This window comes from Gorilla gorilla, chromosome 1, assembly GCF_029281585.2.
Source record: "Gorilla gorilla gorilla isolate KB3781 chromosome 1, NHGRI_mGorGor1-v2.1_pri, whole genome shotgun sequence".
In the NCBI taxonomy this organism is placed as follows: domain Eukaryota; kingdom Metazoa; phylum Chordata; class Mammalia; order Primates; family Hominidae; genus Gorilla; species Gorilla gorilla.
The window spans coordinates 40210946-40230518 of NC_073224.2; the positions used below are offsets into that span (position 1 = coordinate 40210946).

General features: G+C 35.2%; 1 protein-coding gene across 20 annotated transcripts in view; it reads right to left on the reverse strand.

Moving 5' to 3' along the window:
* Nucleotides 1-19573, reverse strand: part of CDC42BPA (CDC42 binding protein kinase alpha) — a 323893-nt gene that overhangs the window by 157829 nt on the left and 146491 nt on the right. For all 20 annotated transcript variants that reach the window (XM_055371555.2, XM_055371684.2, XM_055371673.2 and 17 more), the window contains exon 6: nucleotides 10888-10981. In XM_055371555.2, coding sequence (XP_055227530.1) covers nucleotides 10888-10981 — 94 coding nt within the window. The remainder of the gene's footprint in view (nucleotides 1-10887; nucleotides 10982-19573) is intronic.

Here is a 19573-nt window from a genome sequence, read left to right on the forward strand (position 1 = left end):
TTAAAAATCAAACAGAAGTCCTAGAAATGAAAATAGTCACTGAAATAAAATAAACGTAATAAATAGGTAAACAGTGGATTAGATACAGTTGACGAGAATAATAAACCTGAAGAAGAGCTGAAGAAATTAACTAGCATCTAATATGAAGACTTAAAAAATGGAAAATTTGGAAGAAAGGCTAAGACATACAGACCCTAGAATGGACAAGTTCAACATAGTATAAGAGAATGAGATAAAAGAGAGAATAGTGGAAAGCAATATCCAAAGAGACAAAGCTTAAATTTTTTCAAGAATGATATAAGACTCGAATTCCTGGATGCAGGAAGGGCATAAAGTACTTAGAAGAGGTTGAGCGCAGTGGCTCACACCAGTAATCCCACCACTTTGGGAAGCCAAGGCAGGTGGATCACTTGAGCTCAGAAGTTGGAGACCAGCCTGGGCAACATCGTGAAACCACATCTCTACAAAAAATACAAAAATTAGCTGGACATGGTGGCACATGTCTGTACTACCAGCAACTCGGGAGGCTGAGGTGGGAGGATTGCTTGAGCCTGGGAAGTCGAGGTTGCAGTGAGCAGAGATGGCATCACTGCACTCCAGCCTGGGCGACAAGAGTGAAACCCTGTCTCAAAAAAAAAAAAAAACAAAAAGTACTTAGAAGATAAATAAAAGCAGACTCATGTCTATACACATTGGAATTAAACTACAGAATACCAAAGCCAAAGAGATTTTAAAAACATTAAAGAATAGAGATTATCTACTAAGAAATGACAATTAGACCAACAGCTGAATTATTAATAACTAAGAATTGCAGTCAGAAGAAAATGAAGTTGTACCTTCAAAGTGATAAGACAAAATAATTGTCAATATAGTATTACCTACCTACCTAAATTATGATACAGAAATGATACATTTTCACACAAGACTGAGTAAACTATTGCTAACATTTCCTTTTGGCTAAACAAGCACTAAAGGGTATACTTCGGAAAACAAGAAATTTAACCAAGATGGAAGAATGTGATACTAGAAGCAATTATGAACAAAGATATTAGTAAACTTTACTAATACATTTAAATGGTGGTTAATTGGATAACATAATGAAGAAGAAGGAGGACAAGGACTAGAAAAAGAGGCAGGAGTAACTACCTTAGGGCTGAAAAATAAGTTTACCCCATAAATGTATTCAACTATAATTTGTCAGTTTACAAATAGAAAAATAAAAATTTTTAAAAACCACCCACTTTACCTCCCTGAAAAAAAAAAAGAAAAAAAAAAGAAGTTGGAAATTAAACACTGGAAAAACAAAAACATATTACTGAGGGTGTAAACAGGATTCAAGTATTCTAAATTTCTTAGGCTTTTTAAATTTTTAATTATTATTTTTAATGGTGGTAAAAATAGACATAAAATTTACTATCTTAATGATTTTTAGAAGTGTGCAGTTCAATGGCATAAGTACCTTCACACTGTTGTGCAACCAGTCCCCACTATCCTTCTCTAAAATTTTTTCATCTTGGAAAATTTTAACTTTGTACCCATCAGTAATTCCCCCATTCCCCCTTCCCCTAGACCCTGGAAGCCACCATTGTACTTTGTTTCTTTGAACTTGATTACTATAGTTATCTCACATAAGTGGAATCATAAAATATTTGTACTTTTGTAACTGGCTTATTTCATTAACATAATGTCCTAAGGTTTCATCCATGTTGTAGCACGTGTCAGAATTTCCTTTCTTTTTAAAATTGATTGATATTCCATTGTATGTATACAGCACATTTTGTTTATCCATTCATCTGCCACCCTGTGGCTAATGTGAACAATGCTGCTCTAAAAATGAGTGTACAAATGTATGTTCAACTCCTTGCTTTCACTTCTTTTGGGTATATACCCAGAGGAGGAACTCTGGATCACGTGGTAATTCTATTTTCAATTTTTTGAAGAGCTACCCATACCATTTTCCATATTTTACATTCCCACCAACAGTGCCCAAGGATCCTAATTTGTTCACATCCTTGACAACACTTGTTATTTTCTGGTTTTTGATAGTAGCAATCCTGCTGAGTGTGAGATGGTGTATCCCAGTGGTTTTGTGTTTCTCTAATTATTAGTGATGTTGAGCACCTTTTCATGTGCTAATTGGCCATTTAAATATCTTCTTTGGAGAAATGTCTATTTAAGTTCCTTGTCCCAGCACTTTGGGAGGCTGAGGTGGGTCAATCACTTGAGGTCAGGAGTTTGAGACCAACCTGGCCAACAGGGCATAACCCAGTCTCTACAAAAAAAAAAAAAAAAAAAAAAATTAGCTGGGTGTGGTGATGCACGTCTGAAATCCCAACTATTCGGGTGGCTGAGGCAGAATAAGTGAGCCGAGATCACGCCACTGACACCAGCCTAGGCGACAGAGCAAGACTCTGTCTCTAAAATAAAATAAAATAAAAATAAATAAATACCTTGTCCATTTTTTAACAGGGTCCTTTGTTCTTTGTTACTGACTTGTAGGAGTTTTTACATATTTTAGAGACTAACCTGTTATTAGACATATGATTTGCAAATATTTTCTCTCATTCCATATGCTGCCTTTTCACTCTGATCGTGCCCTTTGATGTACAGAAGTTTTAATGGAGATATTGCCCAATTTATCTATTTTTTTCTTTCGTTGCCTGTAATTTTGTGTCATCCCCAAGAAATCACTGACAAATCCAATGTCATAAAGTTATCCCTTCTATTTTTTTTCTAAGAGTTTCACAGTTTTAGTTTTTGTATTTAGGTCTTTGACCCATTTTGAGTTAATTTTTGTTGTGAGTGTTACACGTTGAGTTAATTACAGTGTGAAGTAATCTAAGTTTCTTGTTTTGATTGGGAATGTGGCAGAAAAACTGATTAACTCTAGACAGCAGGTAAACTACAAATGTTTAAAAATGTAAAGATAAACACTAAAATACTTCGAATATGTAACTTCCAAACAAAGCAAAATTTAAAAGCTAAACTTGATCAAGTCAACAGAAGGCAAGAAAGAAGAAAACAAACTCAAGCATACATGCAAAGAAACAAGCAAAACCAATAATAAACTGCACATAAGATACTAGAAATAAGTATATTAATAATCACAAAATTTATACATGGATTAAATTCACCTGTTAAACAAACCTGTTACACAGGACAACACACAAAACCAAAATGAACAAATGGGAAAAACATCAGCAATAATCTGTTTAAAAGGGATGCACTTAAAACATAAGGACGCAGGAAAGTTAAAAGTAAATGGATGGAAAGGGATATATCAGGCGTATGATAAAGAAAAGAAACTTAAGGTAGCTACAGTAATATCAAATATATCCTCATGCCAAAATCATTGTAAGATTTTTTAAAAATTCATTAATATAATATAAAAGAAAATACCCTGGAAGAAATGTCGATTCTGAATAATATATACCTAACAGCAAAGCTACAAAAGAGCTGTGCAAAACATTGATGATCACAAAGAAAAGTTAACAAATTTACCATCATAAGGATTTTTAAAAAACAAATAAATAGATCAGAGAAATAAAATGGTTAAGAACACAAAAAAACTGAATGACAAAATTAATAATTTTAATCTTATGGGCATATACATCTGTACCCAAAAGTTAGAAAAAAAAAGTATTCTTTTCAAATAAACATAGAACATATAAAAACTGGCCTGTTACAAAATCACAAAGCAAATTTCAAAAAATGCCAAAAAAATCTGATACCAAATAGACCCAATCTACAGTAAACTGAAACCAGGAATAACTAAGTAAACAAATAAATATAATACTATGAATATTAAAAAGGCATATCACTAAATAGTGGCCCATAGAAGAATTCTAACTTAAGTTGGAAAATATTTAGAATTGAACAGTAGAATGCTCTGTATCAAAACTTATGAAGGAAAAGAGAAGCACAAATAAACAATACTAGGAAAAGGGGGGCAAAACGACACTGTAACAGAGATGTTGAAACTAGGAAGAAGGTGGTCTGAACTACTTTATGGCAATACAATTGAAAACTCAGAGAAAATGGACAATTTTCATTGAAAAGACTATAACATATTAAAACTCAGGAAGAAAGAGAAAATCCAACAGACCTATAATCATTAAAAATTTGAATCAATAGTACAAAATCTATCTGCAAAACAAAATAAAATAGAAGAAAACAAAACTTCACCCAGGCTAAGGTGATTTAAAAGTAAATTCTACCAATGACATAAGTTAACAGATAACTGTACTATAAACTGTTCTAGAGCCAAAATGGGTAAGGGGAAAATATGGGTCCTCTGTTTATTTTACAAGGCTAAAATGACCTAAACCTAAAAATCAGACAAGAACAATTTAAGGAAAAAAAATTATACTCCAGTCTGAGATATGACTAATGTCATGTATGAATGCCAGGTAACAATACTATATAAAATAGTAGTAGAGTCAACTAGGAATGTTTTAAAATACTGCAATATAACATCTTGATAAAGTCGTATTTACTCAAAGAATGAATGATTTAACAATGGAAAAGCTGTCATTTATCAGATTAACTGATTAAAGGAAAAACAACCTAACATCATCTTGATGGATGCAGAAAAGTAATTTAGTTACAACCAGAATCATAACAAAAAAACTCTGGTAATCAGATATGAGAAGGAATTTCTTAATTTGATAAGATATATATACCAAATGCTAACTGCAAACATTAAATTAATTTGAAGCTACAGAAACAACATCACTGCACCTATTTAACATTGTACTGAAGGTCATTAGACTCCATGGTAAGAGAAAAAAAATAGCACATATAAAGATTGTGAAGAAACAAACCCAAAGTTTGTCATAATTTATGGATTACATGATTTATTATATGAAAAATCTAGAAGAATCTATAAACTATTTTAAACTGATAAAAAATTAGCAAGATTGCTAGATTCAGGATGAATATACAAAATCAATTCTAATCCTAAAGAAGAGCAACACGCTATTAAACTGCAAATTTAAACAAGTATCATTTATAATACAGGTAACATAAAAAAATCCACAAGTCGTTTAGGAGCAAATCTAACTCATCTAGGTAATGGATTAATAGTAAACATCATGGAACTGTATTAACAGACATAAAAGAAAACCTAAAACAATAAAAAGAAACACAACATTCATAGATGAGAAGATTCCATGTTATAGACATAAATGTTCCCAAAATTAAGCTAATTTCAAAGCAGGTCTTAAATACATAAGCCAGTGTTTATGAAGGATTGTTCACATGTGTGTACATGTATGGATATAAACCAATATGCTAATTCTAACAATCACATAGAAAAATGAAGGGCCAAGAATAGCCAAGATAATTTTAGAGCAAGAAAAAAGAATTACAGCAAACACTTCACCATCAGAAATTGACTTCTTAAGGTAAATTGATTCAGCTGGTATGGTTTTGACCAAGATATAACAGAAAAAGTAAGTTGAAACTTAATTTGAAAGTCACAAACTTGGGAAAAGCTCATAGATTTGAGGCAGCTGTCCAGATAATAAATAATGACCCACACAAAGTCAACAATCATAACATTTCAGGACATTGGGAATAAATAAAACATTCTAAAAGCTTCCAGAGATAGAGAGAAAGGCTGTAATAAAAGGACTGAGACTCAGAATGTCGTCAGATGTCTTAACAGCAACACTGTAAGTTAAAAGACAACATAATGCCTTCTAAATTCTAAGAGGAAAATAGTTTCAAATCTAGAATACTATGTCCAGACAAACTATCAATACAATATGAAGGCATTTTTCAGACATGGAAGATTATGAAATATTTACTTCCAATGGAACCTTCCTCAGGCAGCTATCACGACATAGGATCCAGGAAACAGAGTCCGATACTAGAGAACAACATAAATTTCATGAAAACGATGAAAGGTAGTCCTAGGATAGTACCTATGCAGTAGGTCTCTAGAACAAACAGTCCAGATTAGGAGAATGCAAGACTCCAGTATGAATATCTCCATGGGGAAAAAAGGAACTGCTAAATTCCTTTTATTAAGTAATTCAACGTGGTGGAGAGTTTGAGGATAAATTGGTGACAATTACACGGGAAATTAAGCAGAGCAAAGTGGTCACTTACACCAGGAAGAATAAAAAGGTTCTGAAGAAAATAAATGCAATTAAAAAAAACTATGACACGACGATGAGTATTTGTATCATCATAATAAAATACCGAACAGGATTTAACGAGGGATTGTGTGATAATTACATTGGGAGGATAGAGAGGATGTGTACTGGATGGGCAAGAGCAGAGCAAAAGACCTGAATCCTCATCTACCATGGTAGGATAGTATGAGTTAGTATCTAAAAATAAATAATCAAAAGACAGCAGCACAAATATGGTTATGGGAAATATGTAAGTAAATGAAATGCTCAAAGCACCACTGAACTTGCGTGGCTGATAGAGCAAGACCCTGCCTCAAAAAATAAGACAATAAAATCTAAAAATTAATTTAAAAATCTGAAATAAAATAGTTTCTTCATTATAGTTTTTTTTATTTTTATTCATTTTTATTTTTTATTTATTTATTTTTTTTGGAGTCAGGATCTTGCTGCCACCCAGGCTGGAATGCAATGGCACCATCACGGTCACTGCAGCCTTGACCAGGTCCCAAGCTCAAGCGATCCTCCCATCTCATCCTCCTGAGTAACTGGGACTATAGGTGCATGCCACCATACCTAACTAATTTTTTATATTTTTTTGTAGAGATGAGGTCTTGCTATGTTGCTCAGGCTGGTCTCAAACTCCTGGGCTCAAGCAATCCTCCTGCCTTGGCCTCCCAAAGTCTCAAAGCCTATGGTTTTGAAAATGGAAGTCCAACATGATATTATGTCCAAGAAAACCATTTTGAGTTCATCAATAAGTATGCTAGAAACAAAACATAAAATATTATCCTATTGTCCAGAAAAATCAGAATGAATGACTGGGAGGACACACCAGACTTTCAAGAACAAATATAATTGGAGGAAACTCAGAGACAGAAATATTACTCATGCATTCTGGAATTTGCATTTCGAATGCATTCAAAAGGAATTTAGAGAGGCAAACATCAGACTATAGGGACTCTATCTCCAACTTTGAGTCCATCGGGCTTGTAATATGCAGGACTGGAGAATCACTAGCTCTCTCCGTGAAGTTATTTTTTCCCTGCAGCTCTATCCTCTCTGGAATGGTGGCCCCAAATTCCAGATGCTAAAGCCTCCCTGATTTCAATCTCTGTTTTCTCAACTCAGCAACACCACCATGCTATTTCCCTCTTCCAATGTCATACCTGGCACTACCCACTTCTCACTTTATATTTCCTATATACAGTTATCCTAGAGCAGTATAATTCCATATACATATCTTCCATTGTTTATGTGACTATTGTCATATCCTTTACTTCTACATGTCATAAACCCACATTACAAATAGTTACACATTACATTATTTTTGCTTTTAACAGTTAGGTACCTTTTATGTAAATTAAATAAGAAAGACAGTATAGACATTTTATTTACCCACTTATTTATTGCATATGATATTTTTATGCTATAAATCCAAATGTCCAAACAGTATCATTTCCTTTGACATGGAGGACATTCTTTAGCATTCAGGCCTGCTAGAGATTAATTTTTCTCATCTTCCATTTATCTGAAAATGTCTAATTCACTCTCATTTTTGAGGGATATTTTTCTTAATACAGAAACCTCAGTTTACACATTTTTTTCCTTCAGCACTTTAAAGACATCACTCCATGATTTCTCATGACAGGTCAGTAGTCCTTACCATTTCTCCTCTGTATGTAATATGTCTTTCCTTCTGGCTGCTTTTAAATGTTTTAATCTTTAGTTTTCAGCACTTTAACCACATCTGACATAGCCAGATGTGGTTCTCTTTATAGGTTTGAGATGCGGTAAAATTCTTAGATCTGAGTTTTTCATCACATTTGGGAAGGTTGAGCCATTACTTACACATTTTTTTTTTCCCCACATCTCACTCTCTTCTTCTATATGGATCCCTAAGCCTCTATTTATTTGGTCTCAATATTTTTCTCTGTTCTTCACATTGGCTCATCTCTACTCATCTGTCTTCAAGTTCACTGGCTCTTTCTTCTCCTATCTCTAGTCCACTTTTAACCTCATCCAGTGAATTTTAAATTTCAGTTACTGTACTTTCTAATCGTAAAATGTCCATTTGATTCATTTTTTTGCTGAAATTCCTTATTTGTGTAATCTTTAAGACTACATTTTCCTTTGTTTTCTTAAATATTTTTATAACTTTTTTTTTTTTTTTTGAGACAGAGTCTCATTGTGTTGCCCAGGCTAGAGTGCAATGGCACCATCTTGGCTCACTGCAACCTCCACCTCCTGGGTTCAAGCGATTCTCCTGCCTCAGCCTCCTGAGTGAGTAGCTGGGATTACAGGCATGTGCCACCATGCCTGGCTAATTTTGTATTTTTAGTATAGACAAGCTTTCACTGTGTTGGCCAGGCGGTCTCAAACTCCTGACCTCAGGTGATCCACCCTCCTTGGCCTCCCAAAGTGCTGGGATTACAGGCGTGAGCCACTGTGACTGACCTATGATCACTTCTTTAATTCTCTGTCTGCTAAGTCCAACATGTGTGCCAGCCAGGCCTCTACTGACTGCTTTTATCTGACTCTGTATCACTATCCACATCCCCATTTTTGTTTGGTTCAGTGATTTCTTTTTGAATCCTTGTCATTGTGAATAAGATGTTATAGACAGTATTGATTCTGTTATCTTCTTATGAAGAAAAACAATTCTTATGTAAGCACATCAAAAAATTACTGACTGATCTCCTTGACCACGAGTTGGCTTACAGATACACTCTGTGATTGTAGGTTCATACAAAAATCTAAGATTTGTCAATAAGTCCCTCTACTTGGAAGGAAGACTTCCAAACTCTATGGATCTAATCAGGGCTTGGACTTAGGTTGTTAGAGAGTAGGTCTTAGGTGATACAAAGGTGTTAGCTGGCTCTCCAGGGATGAAAATTCAATTTCCCCTAGCACTGTTTCCCGCCTGGGAGATCTGCTTGATCATTAGTATTCTGGTCTGTTTTCAAATGCTATCATCTGCTATTGTCAAGCCTCATATGGTCTTGTGGTACAATGCACAGCCCAACCTTCATGAGGCACTTTATGCCCTCTCTCTGCACAATTCCCTCCTCTCCAATGCCAAGCCCTGCATATTCCAGCTGTTGCAGGTAGTCCAGCTCTGCTTTCACTCTAGCTTTCTGCATCAGAGTCAGGAACTGCCCCAGTCTTTGCGCAATCATGAGGAATACCTCATGAGTTCATTTATGTCAGGGATAATAGTATTATGCTGCCTGTTGTCCACTGCTGGAAAATAGTAGCTTCAACTATTGTATCCAGTTTTACAGTTCCTTACAGTGGGAGTGCTAATTTGGTACCAATTTAATCCCTCTATCATGGCCAGAGGCAGAGGTCACATAATTCTTTTTAACAAAGTTATCACTGTAGGACAAATTTTCCAAAGTTGGCCGGGCACGGTGGCTCACGCCTGTAATCCCAGCACTTTGGGAGGCCGAGGTGGGCAGATAACCTGAGGTCAGGAGTTTGAGACCAGCCTGACCAACATGGTGAAACCCCATCTCTACAAAAAAATACAAAAATTAGCCAGGTGTGGTGGTGCTTGCCTGTATCCCAACTACTTGGGAGGGTGAGGCAGAAGAATCACTTGAACTCAGGAGGCGGAGGTTGCAGTGAGCTAAGATGGCGCCTCTGCACTCCAGCCTAGGCAACACACACTTTGTCTAAAAAAAAAATAATAAAATTTTTCCAAAGTTAAAATTACTGGTCTAGAGTAATGTGACATTTTCATGGCTTTTGGAATGTATTATACTAAACTGTCCTCCAAAAAGTTTCTGTCAATTAAACTGATATATTTTTGGACCTCTCCTATATGGCCAGAAAAAAATGAAGTTAAAAAAAAAAATAACAGAATAAAACTGTGGCACATATACTTTTTTTTTTTCTTTAAAACAGAGACAGAGTCTCACTATGTTGCTTAAGCTGGTCTCAAACTCCTGGACTCAAGTGATCCTCTTGCCTCAGCCTCCCAAAGTGTTGGGATTACAAGCGTGAGCCACCATGCCCAGCCTTTTTTTTTTTTTGGGTGGCTGTGGGAGAGTGAGGGGGTGGGAGACAGGACTTCACTGTTGCCCAGGCTGGAGTGCAGTGGTGCAATCTTGGCTCACTGCAACCTCTGCCTCCCGTGCTCAGGAGATCCTCCCACCTCAGACTCCTCAGTAGCTGGGACTACAGGTGCGCACCACCATGCCCAGCTATTAAGTAAACAAAAAAAAACCAACTGACGGGTTTAGGGTTAGCAAAAGTTAAGCAAATGGGAACATGAAACTAAATCAACTTGTGAACTTTCTGAAAAAGGGATTCATTTGTTGAACACTATCCCTTAGAATAACTAAGCAATTTAGGAAAGAAAGACAAAAAAGTAAAAGTGCGGGCAAAGCTGCGTTTTCTTTTTCTATGTGAGACTTAGTTCTTTTACCCCCAGTGAACTTTGAAATATCTAAAGTACAACAGAAGTCGCCAGCTAAAGAAGGAGCAAACAAGGGTCTCATAAAGGGTATATTTTATCAATCTTAAGATCACTGATATGAGCAGCTGAAATGGCTTGTGACTTTTTAGACAAACCCCACTATAAATATGCCCAAATGCCTTTGTGGAAGGAGGTGGCGCATAGATAGACAAATGGATGGATGGACGGGTAGATAGTATAAATAGATGGTTTCTAAAACAGATATATCAGACAAATAGCAAGGGAAATGTCTGTGAACAAAATAATTTAGGATTTATCTTTATTTACCGTTCCATCTTCCATCAGCTTCAGACAAGAACCAAAATCTGCTAACCGAATATGTCCATTCATATCCATCAGTATATTGTCAGGTTTAATGTCTCTGAAAAAATAAATAAATTCAATTTTTAGTGGAAAAATAAGCAATTCATTGTTTGGTAAGATATTCTTTTTGTCAGAAAAAAATCTCAACTTATTTTAGAAGTAATATTCTAAGAAAATCTATTTAATTACTTTATTAATTCAAATCCTGGTTCTGATTCATATTAAAACTTTCTCAAACACATGTAATTTCAGTATTCTTCTAGAGATAAAAAGTAGTGTGGTAATTTTCATTCTGGTTAAATTAATCTTACTATCTTTCCTTTTGATTTACACAGATTCCAATGTGACTATGGTAGACCTACTTTCTGCATACAGAAGAGTCAACATTACCTGATAACCACAAAAAATACTATCCTCTAGCCCATGAAACTGGACAGGGAAAAATATACTTTCTAGACCTTAAGATAACTGCAGATAGATAAAGTCTCAATTACTGCAGGTCATGACAACACAAAGAAATTGCTTCATAAGTTGATTTTACAGAAGAACTAAAACAACTGCCTAATAGATTGTCTATATTATTTAAAGCTTTCATTGTATTTGGATGTTAAGTCAATGGTGTGTAAGATATCCAAATCTAAACTATATCATACACCAGCTTTTGTATTTGTTTTTTGCATGTGAATGCAAACCTTAGAAAAATAATCACATACAAAATGGTTCTGTAAAGAAGATTCTCAGGGACTTAACAATATTAAGTTTCTAATCATAGTAAAGGTTGTAATTGTGAATAACTAAGAGATTATACTCACTCTACTTTTAGAGGAAGAAAAAGAATCTCTGGAGAACCTATATATTTTTTAATAAATTACATTGCCATGTAAATTACAGGAATATGGGAGGGCTACTTTAACCTGAATAATGCCATTTAAGATCTCTATGCTTCAGTTTTACCATCCATAATAAGGGTAAAATATTGTAACAGTATTACTTTGATTACTGAAGCAATTTCTCTGAGTGTGTTGTATATCACAAGTTAGTAAATTATGGCCCATGGCCAAATCTGGTTTGCTGCCTGTTTTTGTAAATAAAGTTTTATTGAAACACAGCCATGCCCATTCATTTAGGTATTGCCTATGTCTGCTTTCACACTACAAAGGCAAAGTGAGTAGTTGTGACACAGACCACATGGCCTACAAAGCCTAACATATTTATTCTCAGGCTGTTTATAGAGAAAGTTTTCAAACCCCTATTGTAGATGATAGATGGTTGCTAAAGAGAGACAGGGTGATTGAAAACAACAATCTGTATAGGGTATTAGCTTTATAATCTTCAACATTTGACTGTATTCTAACCTGTCGAAAAAGATCTGCTGTAGGGGAAACATCAAAGAAGTACAGTTTAGTTCTGGAAGGAAGCTTAGCAATTACTAAGACCATTTTTAGATGAGGAAAAAATATTTTATTCTTTATCTTAAAAATTAAGCTATACAGTCACTACGAATTACTTCTACTGGTATAGTACTTCTTAGATTGTAAAGGAGATTAAAGGAACTGTAAAGACAGGATTTATATGCATCAATAATATCTTTGCTTATTTTATAGACAGTAAGTATAAAATATATACATATACATAAAGCATATTACGTGAATATATTTTATTCATAATACTATATAAATTAATAAAATAGAAAATACTAAAAATTAACAAGACATTACAGATAGTACTGAAAAACGTAAGTATTCTATTACTGTTCCTGATCTCATCCTCTCCCTCCACTACCCAGACACAGCTACTATCCTAAATTTGGTGTTTACTGTATCCATGCATATTTTATACTATTATGCCTATATACAACATCACAAAACTATGTGCTTTTTAAAATGTCTTTATAAATGACACCAAACTGTGCATTGCCTTTTGCAACTTGGTTTATTCAAATATTATGCTTCATCAGCTGGGTGTGATAGTTCATGCCTATAATCCCAGCACTTTGGGAGGCCAAAGGAGGCAAGGAGGGAGGATTACTTGAGCCCAGGAGTTTAAGAACAGCCTGTGCAACACAGTGAGACCCCTTCTCTACAAAAAATAAAAATGAAAAATTAGCTGGGCAGGATGGCACATGCTTGCGATCCCAGCTATTTGGGAGGCTGAAGTGAGAAGATCACCTGAGCCTGGGAGGTCAAGGCTGCAGTGAGCCGTGATTGTGTCACTACACTCCAGCCTGGGTGATGGAATGAGAAACTGTCTCCAAAAGAAAAAATATATATGTGTGTGTGTGTGTGTGTGTGTGTGTGTGTGTGTGTGTGTATGTTTCCAAACATATATGTGTATATGTTTCTAAACATATGTATGTGTGTGTATATGTGTATATGTTTCCAAACATACGTGTGTGTTTCCAAACATATATATGTGTACGTTTCCAAACATACGTGTTTCCAAACATGTTTCCAAACATATAAGTGCGTGCATGTTTCCAAACATGTGTGTTTCCAAACATATGTGTGCGTGTGTTTCCAAACATAAATATGTGTGTATGTTTCCAAACATATGTGTGTTTCCAAACATATATGTGTGTGTGTTTCCAAACATATATGTGTGTATATGTTTCCAAACACATATATGTGTGTATATGTTTCCAAACATATATATGTGTGTGTGTGTGTATGTTTCCAAACATATATATGTGTGTGTATATATGTTTCTAAAACATCTATTTTGGGACATATTGTTTTAATTCATTAATTTTAATTAATTTTAATTATATACGTATCAAAATTTATCAATTCTCCTGATAAAGGAATTTCGATTGTTGCCCATTTTTATTTTGTTAAAACACAGAATGCTGGATGAATATTTTAATAAATGTCTTCTAGTACTCATATTTGAATGCTTCTCCAGACTATAGATGTAGAAGTGAAATTTCTGAGATTTAAAAAGATATGGACATCTTCAACTTTGCTAGCATGATTACGAATACAGTTGAGAATCTTTTTCATATTATCACTGGTATCATTGGTCATTTTACATTCCTCTTCTATAAAATGCCTGTTAATATCCCTTGCCGTTTTAAAAATTGTGTGTGCACTGTTTTTTGTTTAATCTTCAGGGATTCTATTTACTCGAACTTAGTTCTTCATTATGTGTTACAAATCTCTTCTCCCTGCATGTGGGCTTGTTTTTCCATTGTTTTTAATGTCCTTCTTATTTGTAAAAAAAAAAAGAAATATATATATATATATATAATACTAATGTAGTCTTATAATTTATACTATGATTTCTGTCTTCCCAGACATCATAAGGATGGTGTCCTAATTTTCTCTTGTGTAAGTTTTAAAGTTATGCTTTTCCAGTTTTTAAATCTACCGGGGATTAATTTTTGTGTGTAGTGTGAGATAAAGGGCAGTTACATTTCTTTCTACCCCAGCACCATTTACTGAATGATATCCTTTCACCACTATTATCTAATACCACATAGGTCATAAATTTAGTGGGTTTGTTTCAGGAGTCTCAAGAAGAGCAAAAATATTGCTGTATTACTCTCTCTATTTTTTTTCAGTTGACGATCTTTACAGTGAAAGGGAGCCTATTAATAATTGCCAGGATAACAGGCATAAATTGGAACTCTTCCACACAAGCCAAGATGAATGGCCACCCTATCCATATGCCTCTACCTGCACCAATACCACAGTGTCTTAATTATAAAATAATGAGCTTTCTATCGGTAGAGCATATTTTTTAATTGCCATTACTCTTCTAGATCAATGCTGGAATTAGCTTAATATATTCTATAATACATATTGAAATTTTTATGGGAATCATGATTTTATAGATTAATCTGAAGAGAACTGACATCTTTGCAATATGACACTTCCCATCTGTATATACACTAAACCTATAAGTCTTCTTTTATATTCTTCAGTTATGAATTATTTTCCACAGAGAACTTACATATCTCATCTATAGGCAACATAGTGAGACTCTGTCTCTATAAAAAAAAATATTAAACCTTAGGCATTGTGGTGCATGCCTGTGGTCCCAGCTACTCAGGAGGCTACTCAGGAGGCTGAGGTGGAAGGATCACTTGAGCCCAGGAGTTCAAAGCTGTTGTGAGCCATGATCATGCCACTGCACTTCAGCCTAGGTGAGAGCAAGACTCCTATCTCTTTTCAAGTGCGTGCACATGAGCGCACACACACACGCACACACACACAAATGCACACACGCACACCCCTAACTAAATTTTTAAAAATTCAGACTCTGGAAACCAGATTCTAGTTTCAAAACATTCAGTAAACTCTCAATAAATCACTAAAATGCAAAGGGCTCAACATTACTCTTATCACTTCACATTTTCTTCCAAATCAATACATAGTCTTCTTGTATAAATAATCTTATGTTATATATTAGCAGCTGAGAGAAAGACAGGTTTTAGGAAATAAAATTTCAGGATCCCATAAGCATGTTGGGGGTAGAGTGAGGGTTGGGATAAGAATGTAACAACTGACAAAGTTAACATTCAATAAGCATTAATTAAACATTTACAGCATGCAACAGCACTGAATTAAATGCAATACTATGCACTATAGGAGTACATAAAAGTAGAAAACAGAAATCCTTCTTCTTATTCCCTCATCACCCCAAAAATATTTATGGGAGTAAACATGTTTATCTCTGCTCCCTCCAGAACTACAGTAAAATGACAATACAAGAATTAAAAGGTAGAAACCCACAAGTGAATGTAAGAAAAGACAATGGAAGATAATGGGTGTCAACACAATTTTCAAAGATGGAGAACATACATATGATAAATAATGCAGAGCCAAGGAAGCTGAATTATAACTGCCTACAAGGTTGGGAGAAAGGAACTAAATTGACTTGATACATGATTTGATGTACTCGAATACTTGAAAATGTACTGTTAGGCATTTGGTACACATAAAAGGAAATTTTAAGAGTACTGACAAACAACTGAAAACAAATTTGAGCCTATTATTAATTACAGGAAAAATAGATAAGAAAGGAAAAAAATTATAGTATATTTCTTGGCTCAGCAATAAACAATATTTACAAAGTCTCAAAAATGCAACCATTATCTACCAAGAAGATCAAAAATAGTGATAAAAGTATAGTGAGAGAATGCAGGGAGGAAAAGTAGAAAGAGGAATACAAACAGCTAAATCCTCCACTAGCATAGAAGGCAGTCAATAGAAGTCTTTACAAACTGTCCAAAATTCGCAAATCTAGAAACATCAACATATCAGGACATTAGAGATATGGGGCTAAATAACTTTTAAAAAATAGAATTGAATATAGCTGCCACTAGGGAGCAGGCATAAGAGGTATGCTGGAGAGACTACTTTTCAATATAACCTTTTTTGTATTAGTTTTTTCTTTACTGTATTAAGTATTGTTTGATTAAAATTAATTAAAAACCAAAAATACATGTGTAAATGTCTGAATCATTTAATCAAAGAATATGAAAATGTTTTCACTAAGCCACTAAGATCATTTGCAGTCAGCAATATATTTTAGTCCAAACAGTTAATGGTTATCAATATCACAGATAAGCACCATGATGTTAAAATGACAATATTAATTGGTCTCTGTTTATCCAACAATGAGTACAATTATACATTTAATAAAGTATGTAGCCTACTGACTCACTCCACATCCTTACTCATTTTATTCCATGGCTGAAGTCTCTGTTCTTAAAATGGTCACTATTTGGGCAGATGGAAACTCTCCTAACCTTCGAAATAACGAGGCCTCAGGAGGGTGGGCTATTTATTCTCCCTAGTCATCTGCTGTGTTTGAAAATATTTAAGTTTTATTTTTGTTTTGGGGGTGAGGCAATATAATAGATAATGCTGGTATGAGGCAGAATTTGAAGGATTCATAGGGTAAGAGAGAAAATGGCTTTTCCATCTAGCTGGGCTGAATATTTCACTAAATTACCAGGTGAAAGTAAGGCGTAAAACTTACATAAATTCACATACTTTATCACCTCGAGCAAAAGAAAACATTTGACCAAGACTATAGCTTGGCCTTCTGTGGTTTCCTTTTTCCTTCAGACTTACCTATTATTTTCATTTAAATCTAAATTTATAGTAGTCATAAGAAAAATGTTTGGGGCAAAGTATGATGTGAACTAGGCTGAACTTATACAAGGACCACCCTGGTTCTTTTTGTACTCTCAAGTGTAAACAAAGTGAAGAGAAGCCACACATTCCAATTCCCACTAGTGCTCACTAGGGGCGGGAGTGGGGGTGCCTCAATGCCTCTGTTGACCAACATCTATTAACTAAGAAGGCTCTTAGTTACTTCATAAGGATGTTCTCAATAGGTAGTAAAAACAAGCATAGATACTTCATTCAAACTTGGGGGAGGGGGGCTCAAGAGAGGAGGAATAGCAAGAGCTCTCTAGTGTCACCTGAATAGAAAGAAGGTTACACTTAATTGACAGTACCCACAAACCCAAAAGGTTCCAACATCTTGAAGAAGTAGGATCAAAGAAAAGTACGTAGATAAACATCTACCTATTCTCTGTACAAATAATTTAATCACTGAGCTAAGATTTTGGCATCTTACAATACTACATAAGAATAAAAACTAGAGGCCTCCTAGAAAATGTTTTGCATTCCATATTTGGTAAAATCTTTTTAAATAATGAAGGTCATAAGTATAAAGTTATCTATGATTATACCTGCTCCAAGAAAATGCAAGTCCTCTTCCTTACATTACCACTGAAATGTATGATCAATTCTTAAAAGGAATTTGAGTGCTGAAAAGAAGTTGTCCAAAAGTTTTTTTTTGGCTTTCCCTTTCCCTATTCATTATGCAGAAAATACTCTTTAAGATGACAAATGACCTTTTCACTGCCAAATCCAGTAGCATCTTTTTAGTTTGAATCCTGTAATGACTTCTCTATGACATCTGACGCTGCTGGTTATTCTCCCAACTATACCACTTTCTTCTCTATTTTTTCTCCCAACTAAAATTAATGCTTCTCAGTTTCCTTTCCTGGTTCCTCTTTTCCCAGAAGCATAATTTCCATTCCCCTAATGCTGCCCCTTCTTAATATGCAGCTCTCTGCTCTCCTTTGTACCTCAATGATCTTTTCCTTGGAGGTACCTGTCATTTCTTAGATTTCAGGTTAGTTGGTTGCCCTATGACCTCAAATCTCTGATGAGTTCAAGACAATGTTATAATTTTTGCTTTAAGCAGTCATATGGTTTGTGAAGAAATTAGTAAGAATAAAAAATTTATAGTCTAGTATGTATATCTAGACATTTACAATTTTAAGTGCCTTGGATTCCCTTCTGCAGATCCAAGCTTTCATGCAGTATCATTTCCCTGCAGCCTAAAGAACTTCCTTTAGCATGTCTTACAGTGCAGGTCTTCTGGCAATAAATTCTTTTGTTCTTTTTTTTTTTAGATGGAGTCTCACTCTGTCACCCAGGCTCAAGTGCAGTGGCATGATCTTGGCTCACTGAAACCTCCACCTCCTGGGTTCAAGCAATGCTCCTGCCTCAGCCTCCTGAGTAGTTGGGATTACAGGTGCCCGCCACTAAGCCTGGCTAATTTTGTATTTTTAGTAGAGGCAGGGTTTCACCATGTTAGTCAGGCTGGTCTCAAACTCCTAACCTCAAGTGATCCGCCTGCCTCAGTGTCCCAAAGTGCAGGGATTATAGGCATGAGCCATCACCCCTGGCCTCTTGTTCTTTTTGTTCTTCTTTTACTTAAAAATATCATATCACATTTATTTTTGAAGGATATTTTCACTGGATATATAGAATTCTTGGTTAAGTCTCTCTTTTAGCTTCCTTATTTTCTAATGAGAATTCATCTCTTAATGGAATTGTAGTTCCCCCAAATGTAACTTGTCATTTTTTCCTTGCTGCTTCCAAAATTTGCTCTCTGTCTTTGGATTTCAACAGTTTCACTATAATGAACCTTGACATGGCCTTTTTCATATTTATCTTCCCTGGTGTTTCTTTTTTTTTTTTTTTTTTTGAGGCAGAGTCTCGCTCTGTCGCCCAGGCTGGAGTGCAATGGTGCGATCTCCGCTCGCTGCAAGCTCCGCCTCCCGGGTTCACGCCATTCTCCTGCCTCAGCCTCCCGAGTAGCTGGGACTACAGGCGCCTGCCACCACGTCCGGCTAATTTTTTTTGTATTTTTAGTAGAGAAGGGGTTTCACCGTGTTAGCCAGGATGGTCTCGATCTCCTGACCTCGTGATCCACCTGCCTCGGCCTCCCAAAGTGCTAGGATTACAGGCGTGAGCCACTGCACTCGGCCCCCTGGTGTTTCTTGAGCATCTCAAATTCATAAAATTATAACTTTCATCAAATTTGAGGCCATTATTTCTTCAGGTATTTTTTCTGGCCCATTCTCTTTCCTCTCCTTCTTGATCTCAAAGTACATGTACATAAAACCTTGTGATATTTTCTAACAGGTCCTTGGACTACTATTATTTTAATCTTTTCCTCTCTCTTACCTTCAATAACTTCTGGCTTATTTAACTTCAAGTCTTTACTTTGTCATCTCCACTAGGCTGTTAATTTTTTGCAGTGAAAATTTTTATTTCAGATTTTGTATTTTTCATTTCTAGAATTTCCATTTGATTTGTTTCTAGTTCTGTGCTGAGAT